The 7,933-nt window shown below is 51.4% G+C and overlaps 1 protein-coding gene across 1 annotated transcript; it reads right to left on the bottom strand.

The window, feature by feature from the left end:
* Positions 1-4,623: 4,623 nt before the first annotated feature.
* SLAMF9 (SLAM family member 9) lies at positions 4,624-7,410 on the bottom strand. The gene is given in 7 exon segments (XM_029226786.1): positions 4,624-4,829; positions 5,235-5,451; positions 5,453-5,508; positions 6,574-6,840; positions 6,843-6,882; positions 6,884-6,903; positions 7,335-7,410. Coding segments are annotated over 7 exon segments (882 nt in total).
* Between the last annotated feature and the right edge of the window lie 523 nt (positions 7,411-7,933).

Genomic DNA, 7,933 nt, shown 5'->3' with positions numbered 1-7,933 from the left:
TGAGGAGGAGAGCAGTGAAGAGATGATTTAAATCACTTATACAGGACAGTCCTTCTGTGTCTTTGTTTACCTTTGGCCTATTATCTCGTTTCTTTTTGCACATCTGACCAGTCCTAGGACCCTCCCCAACATGTGTGCACAACTTTTTGCTAAGATGGATCCCACCACAGAGGCCTGTGTGTGCACATCCACACTTATTATGGGGTGGTTCCCCCTCCATTTTTGACCTCCAAGGAGCCTTCCTGCGCATGTGCAGACAGGGAGGTTTCCCTTGACCTCAGGAGTGGGACCCTTATCTCTTTACTTAAGCAGAGCTCAGCTTCCGCCACTAACTTTGTCCTTGGAGTGTCTGGGTGAGAACAAAGCTTTGGTTTTACTCCACACGACAAACACCAGCTGTCCAGCCCAAGTGCCCATCTATCTCCTACCTCAAGACCAGTATCCCTGCCACATCCTCCCTTCCAGGTGGTCATCCAGCCCCATACATTCTGGGCCAGGAAGCTCACCACCCCTTATAGTGACTCATTCCACCTTCAGGGACTTTTTTTTTTGGCTGCACTGGGTCTTCGTTGCTGCGCAGGCTTTCTCTAGTTGCGGCGAGCAGGGGCTACTCTTCAGTGCGGTGCACGGGCTTCTCATTGCGGTGCCTTCTCTTGTTGCGGAGCACGGGCTCTAGGCACGCAGGCTTCAGTAGTTGTGGCTCGCAGGCTCAGTAGTTGTGGCTCACGGGCTCTAGGGCACAGGCTCAGTATTTGTGACGCACGGGCTTTGTTGCTTCGCAGCATGTGGGATCTTCCCAGACCAGGGCTCGAACCCATGTCCCCCTGCATTGGCAGGTGGATTCTTAACCACTGCACCACCAGGGAAGCCCCATCTTCAGGGACTTTGACTGCTGGCAAGTTCTTCCAGGTGTAAACATCTGGGTGCTTTTTGCCACAGCCTGAGAAGAAAATGGGGGGATGGGAAGTGAGGGAGGAGGCAGGAGCAGTGGCCTGATCTCTCCCACAATCCCTCCAGCAAATTTTCCCAAAGTGGCTGCTTCCAATGTTACAATGTAACAGATTGACCTAACAGTGCTGAGACTCTAATGAAAACATGTCAGCGGACACAGCATGAAAGCAAGGCCAGGCAGAATGTCTAGGAAACACGGCCGAAGAGCGCAACCTCTTTTACATCTTGGCCCCTCACCAACTAGTGGGAAAGATCTCCCTTCCCCATGTTAGAATCAGCTCCATCTCTGGTTCAAAGGTTTCATTTCTGCTGTCTCCAGTGTTTTCTTGAAGATAAGTTGAACTCTTTTGGACATTAAAATAACTTTTTGTAAAATTGGGATTTAAAATGATTTTCAATTTTTTAAAGTTTATGACATGGTCATTTTTTTTTCTGGAAGTTTATTTTGTGTTTTATTATTACTGTCATTTTGCTCTGATTCAGGTGCATCTTGTTGGCTTTTTGGTAAGAAAAGGAACCTAACCCTATCTTGTTCCCTCACCATGCCAGGAATGAAAGTCGGTAAAATTAGTCCCTGAGGCTCAAAACTAAAGATTTTCCTCTAGGTTGTCCTGGATCTGTAACCATCACCCTCTGGGATAGTGTATTCAATCTGCTAGGATTCTACCTAGCATCATTCTACCAAAGCTTCAGCCAGCCCACGTATTTTCAACTTGTTGACAAGAAGACCAGACAATGTTGTCAATTACAGGGACTTTGCTGACCACATGCTATGAGCACTGGTCCTGTCACCTGATCAGAAAAGAGGTATCGTTCCTCATCGATTGTCCTTTGGCTGTTGGCGTGCCTATCTGCTGACCCAACGAGACTCTAGCTCCATGAGTGTGTGGAGTTGGTCTTGTTCATCCTTGAATTCCTCCCCAGCCCTTAGCCAATCAGAGGGGCCCTGCCTACCTCTCCAGACTCATTTATCACTTACCCCTTCATCACAGGGCAGCAGCATGTGGCCTCATAGTCCCTAGAATTCATGGTGCTTGTTCACTTATCAGTGGCTTCCCACTTATCTTCTGTCTAGCTAGAATGTCCTTCTCTCCCTTCCCTGAACTCACTGCTAATCACAGGTCAAAATTCTGTTTACCTCTTCCCTCCAGGACACCATCAATGACTCCTCCCACCACTCCCTCAACTTCACCCATAGCCCTTGCCACAGCTCGTTGTAATTATATCTTACACACCCCACAAAGAGTTCCTTGAGGGCAGACAGTGTCTTTTCCGCCTCTCCACGGCTAGCCCAATGCCTGGCACTTCAATGCTCAAATATTATCCTCCTCCCCTCAGTTTGCTTTTCACCTATTTCAAAACAGCAAACTCTGCAAAAGGCAAAGTGCTGTTAGGTGATTATTATCCTGGATTCCTGCAGAGGAAGAGGCCTGGGTCTCTCTGAGCTTATATTCCACCTTCTTGAGGGTCTGAGCCTTCCTCTTCCAGGTGCTCTGGACTGGTTGGGGGCCTCAGCCTTTCTCTGTTCAGAGACTGGGTGTGAGAAGGTATTTTGCCAAATTCTAGGGAGGGCCCTGGGCCAGCCATACAGTGACATTCATTCCCTTATTGACTTCCTGTGCCAGACTCTGAAATATACAAGAAAAGACCTGCCCCCGTGTGTGCAAGATGGCTGTTGACCTTTTCCACTCAGTCTCCAGAAAGGTATTAAAGGAATGAGAGGAGTTGGGTGCTGCAGGGTTGGTCCTAGAACTTCGTGCCTTTTTGGAGGTGGGTCTCCTCAGCCCAAAGGGAGGCACAGAGAACCAGCCTCAGGCCAGGGACTGCCTTCCAGCAGGACAAGCACTCAGGCCTTCAGGGAGTAGAGTGGATCGGTTGCTGTTCTTAGGAGCTCTTTGGGGACTGGTTTCCCAACCTCATCACGTCCTTCCCAAGCCCTACAGGGTTCCATCTCCTGCTCAAAAACCTAGACAGGAAACCCCTGCTTACCTCCTGGCCCTGCTTCCTTTCCAGCCCTGGAGACCCTGACTCTTGGTTTCTACCATACCCCTGGCTGGAGTGTCCCAGTGGAGCCCCCCTCCTGGAGTGTCCCAGTGCCTGGTCCATGTGTCCTGTTTTCCCTAAAGCCATCCTTGGTCCCCGTGGTTCCCCAGGGCGTCCCACTGCCCCTTCACAGCCTCAGTGTTCCTTTTCTTGGGAAACACTTTGGAGGTCAGCATCCTTCTCCTCACTGAGAGGGGAAAGCCAGATGCAGAGAGATGTCTGGCATGGCTTCTGCCACATGGCTCTGTCTCTACCCCTCAGACCCTCTTCTAAAATCCCCTGGGGTTACCGGCCCCTCCCACCCCTGTGGAAGCCAAGGCGTTCACTTAGCCCTGTCTCTGTAAGAGCGCCAGTCAGCTGCACCTGTGCATGCCTCTCCTTCAAAGCGCATGTTCCTGGTGGAAAGGGATGGTGCCTCCATGGACGTCTGCTGGGCAAAGTGTCCCAAGCCAGAGGCCAGTGGCAGAGCACAGTCCATATCTCCTGAGATCTCACCCAGTGATCTCCCTACTGTATCCTACACACCACCTTCCTCCAGGTCACTCAATCCCTAGGCATGTCCTGTGAGTTGACTGGCTTTGCATTCCCTCCCCAATTCACCCCCCACCCCACCCTGCCACAGCAGCTACATTAAGTAACATCTACAAGATCTGATGTGAGGAGAATGACCAAGACTTAATCAGAGGGTGAGGAATTCGAACTGATCCCTGGGCTTGGGAAAGAGAAAGAACATATAAACTTAAAGGCCTTTGTGGGGGGCACAGGTAATGTATGTGTAGGGGGTGGGCATTAACCCAGGACAAGAGTCCAGAGAGAAGGTGTGAGGCCTGGAAATCTGTGGAGAAGGGACAGACAGGACAGTAACACCAACCACAAACAGAGGTCAAGGGTTCAGACCTCTGCTATTAATCCGGCTGTGTTGCCATCTCTGTGGGGCAGGCACCAGAGCCCCAGAGAAGCTGGCACCAGAGAGATGACCGAAAGGTCAGAGTAGAAAAGTCAGACCCAGAGTAGGACTGCACTGGGGTGCTTCAGAGCGCCCGTGCCAGACAGCCGCTAGACTGGAGTGGGGTGGGGTGGGGTGGGTGGGAGTAGCTAAGGGCAGGGCAGAAGGAGGGTGTGAGGGCAGAAAGATTGGCAGGAATAACACCACTCTTATGTAGCGTTCTCATTGCCTGAAATCTCCCATTCGGGAGTCACAGCTTCAATTAGGTTAAAAGGAATCTCCCACTTTTCTTATTGAAGTGTAAGTGTTATGTGTGTTGGTGGGGAATGGGTTAGGCATGAATAATAACATACCAACACTTCATTGTGAGCGGGTCTTTTAGACTCACTTTCCTTCCCAAAGGCAGGTGAGGGAAGCACGTGGGGTTGGAAGAGGGTAACTGGAATGGAAGAAATGCAGGAAAGCAGGTTTTGCCAGAGTCACCCAGTGAAGGACCAAACAGCTCCTCCCCAGTGAGGTCACCTAGTTTGACTTTATTGCCAGACAATCTTCCCTCAGGGAGCATGGCCCTTGGGACACCCACCCTTTGGCCCCCTGGGAAGAGATGAGTCTGGGAAGGAGAGGAAGGTCTCCCTTGGGGCTGGGAAGAAACAATGCTCAGGGCAGGGGTCCCCAGGGGGCCATCAGGCCAGGCTGGGGCCAGGCTTCCCCTTCTTTCTCAGTCTCATTCTGTTTCTCCTGAGTTTCTTCATTCTTGGCATCTTGCATCTTGTCTGGACTCGGATGAGCCAGAGCCCCACAGCAAGAATTACAAAAAGCAAGAGGATGAGCAATGCCTTGGCCAGGAGACAGAAGGAAGTGGAAGACTTCTCCAAAGGGTAACCAATATCTGGGACAGAAGAAGGCAAGGAGAGAGGGGCTCACCAGAGGGAAGGTCTGGATTAGGGGACAGACACCTACCCCAAATTCCACACAGGGGGTCTCAAGTTTACAGTCCGTTGATGTTCCTTGGCAAGTATCTCAGGAAATGTATATTCTATTCACAGAATTTCAGGGTCTGGGGTCTGGGGAGTAATCTCAACCTGAGTAAGAGACTAGAAGGGACCTTTGGAAGCTGGGAGGACTAGGAAGGAGCACAAGGAAAGTGGGGGGCCCCATCCCAATCCAGGGGTCAAGTCTCCACGGGAGTAGTCAGGTCTAGATTCCAGGTACTCTCCTGGGGAGAAGGGAGGGAGGGAGCGGGTAGACTTGAGGCCCTGTGGTTGCTCAGGGGCTGTCTCTGGGGCCCTGGTACCTGCCCAGAAGGGCCCAGCAGGGATGAGATGAGAACTGATGTCGCTGATGGGGTTGTTTGCCCTGCATGTGTAGGAGACGGCCTTTTTCCCGGGCCTCCAGGATGTGCTAAGGACAGAGCCTTCGTGGGCTGTGTCAGCACCGTCCTCCCAGGATATCCAGCAGTAGGTCACATCCAGGCCTGCGTCCCTACGGATCATGTCAAGGACACATTACAGTACCTTCTTCCCCAGAGATCTCAAAGTTCACAGTCATGTGAGGCTGTGACAGCCATCCTAGATGAAGGAGAAACACAAAGACCCTCTAAGTAATCAGGGGTTGGGTCTGTTTTCCTAAGCTCTTCAACACTGGGGTATGGATGCTGCCCACTGAGACCTGCTTCACTTAACAAACAAGCCAAACTAACAGCACCTGGCCACCATCAAACCTGTTGTTCCAGAGTCCCCAGGGCAGCTGCCAAGCGACAGAGCTGCCTTTGGCATCTTCTACCTCCCCTTTATGACTTGCCTTCTCTCTCTTACCTTTGCACCCCACCTTCTTTCAAACTCTGTCCTGCCTCCCTGATCTTAGAAAATATTATCACCCCTCCCAGGGGCATTTATAGTTTAATCGGTGCCTCTGCAAGATTCAAGGTAGAAAATCAGTCAATGGGCTTCCCTGGTGGCGCAGTGGTTAAGAATCCACCTGCCAATGCAAGGGACACAGGTTCAATCCCTGATGCGGGAAGATCCCACATGCCGCGGAGCAACTAAGCCCGGGAGTCACAACTACTGAGCCCATGCACCGCAACTACTGAAGCCCACACACCTGGAGCCCGAGCTCCGCAGCAAAAGAAGCCCCTACTCGCTGCAACTAGAGAAAGCCCACACGCAGCAATGAAGACCCAACGCAGCCAAAAATTAATTAATGAAAAAACGAAAAAGAAAATCAGTCAATGTCACAGGCACTAAGAGGAAATTTGGGTTCAAGTAGAGAGGACACCCTGATTAGTAGCCCTCAAATCACACAGGAGGACAAAAGGCTCAAGAATGGAGGTGGCATTCGCGCCCAGGATGCAGAATCTCACTGGGAGAGAAAGGCTCCCTAGATGTCTGTAAACGAAACCCCTGACCCGTCTCACTGTGTTGGGCACATCCACAGGAACAGCCTCAGTCCAGGATCTTGCTACTCGAGGTCACTTTACCTGCAGTGCAGATACTGGGGTCAGACACACTGGAGGTAGACTGCCTTCCCATCCCAGACCCTCAAGTCATAACCCCGAGTCCTAAGACCCCTGATCCTTTGTGTGAGAAGCTCAGGAGAGCCAGAAAAAGCAGTTTTATGGTTCCCAGTAAACTCACGGTACACACAAAGATTGTAGTGCTGCACGGTGGAGATCTGGGACACCCTCAGGTTGACTTGAGCTTGGTAAGGCCCCAAGTTCTCCCAGCTCAGACTGCTGATGTGCAGGTAATAGGTGGGCTCCAGGAAGCTCACTCAGCCCTCATAGCGAGGGTTGGTCACCATGATGGTAGCCGGATGTCCCTCTTCCCCTGGCATCACAGTGGCAAGGCTTATGCGGGAGGACCAGATGAAGTTCTCAACCTCTTCATCCAATGGTATTTCCGGGGGAGGCTGATGGACTCCTGAAGGACTGCAACACCTTCCTCTGGATCCACACCATCTCCAGACTCCCCTTCGGCTGCAGATAAAGAAAGAAAAGATGGAAACAACACAGCTGGTGTCTCTAGGCTGCTGAGACGGGCAGCAGGGCTGTGATCTCAGTTGAGTATTTTCTATGACCCACACTCAACCTTGCCCTCCAGTTGCCTCTTCTGACTCTAGCTTTTTGCTGCACCTGACTTGAGCACCTACCAGGGCTTGGCTTCCATCTATGCCCCACCCTCCAAATTTTCTCTTCTCCATTCACTGTCCTTCCACATCCCCAGGAGGGATATGGGGCTACTTCCCCTTCCATATCCCCAGGTTTCCTCATCTCTTGGTCCTGCACTGAAGCCACACCCTAGTCCTCTTTACTCCAGAAGAGCTGAAGCATTTGGTCCCAAAGGTGGTGACTTGCTAGCCCAAGACCCAGCAGGAGAACAGAGGGGGAAAGAGATACTCCTGTCCTGGAGCTAGCAGTCTGTCTCACCTTCCTGGAACAGCAAGAGGAGGAGCAGCCATGGAAGGGCTCCCATGTCAGCAGCCCCGTGTTCCGGTGTGCCCCAGGTGTGACTTGGTCAGCCCCGAAGGCTGTGAAGAAGACAAGCTGCCAGGATGCTGCTAGAGACAGAGTGACCAACTGACAGTCCTGAGGAGAGGGAAATGACGCTCACCCTATGTAGCAGCCCTCTAACTTCCTCCATCTCACTAAGCCCCTCCATGTCCACCTTGGGAAGAATTCTCTCTCTGAGCCTGATTGGCAAGATGGTTTACCCACTGACTCATGTTTCCTGTCCCTCAAATTCAGCTGAAATCCCACTTCCTAAATGAAGCCTTCCTAGATCCCTACTCTCTGTACTCCCAGACTTCCCAGACATAGCACTTTCCCCAAGTTCTTTAAACACTTTCTATCCAGCCCTATCATTTTGCTTTCAGGATACTCTGCCTCGGGTCTCCCTTAGCAGTTCCTATGTTGCTGCGATCATATGACCATAAAAACATCTTTATCTCCCCAGGCAGACTCTATCTTTTGGACATCTCTGTATGTCCTACGGATGC

Source organism: Monodon monoceros, unplaced genomic scaffold, assembly GCF_005190385.1.
Source record: "Monodon monoceros isolate NGI ecotype Baffin Bay Population unplaced genomic scaffold, NGI_Narwhal_1 Super_Scaffold_18, whole genome shotgun sequence".
Classification (NCBI taxonomy): domain Eukaryota; kingdom Metazoa; phylum Chordata; class Mammalia; order Artiodactyla; family Monodontidae; genus Monodon; species Monodon monoceros.
Note: the sequence above shows the minus strand (reverse complement) of the source record. Positions and strands in the feature narration are given on the sequence as shown.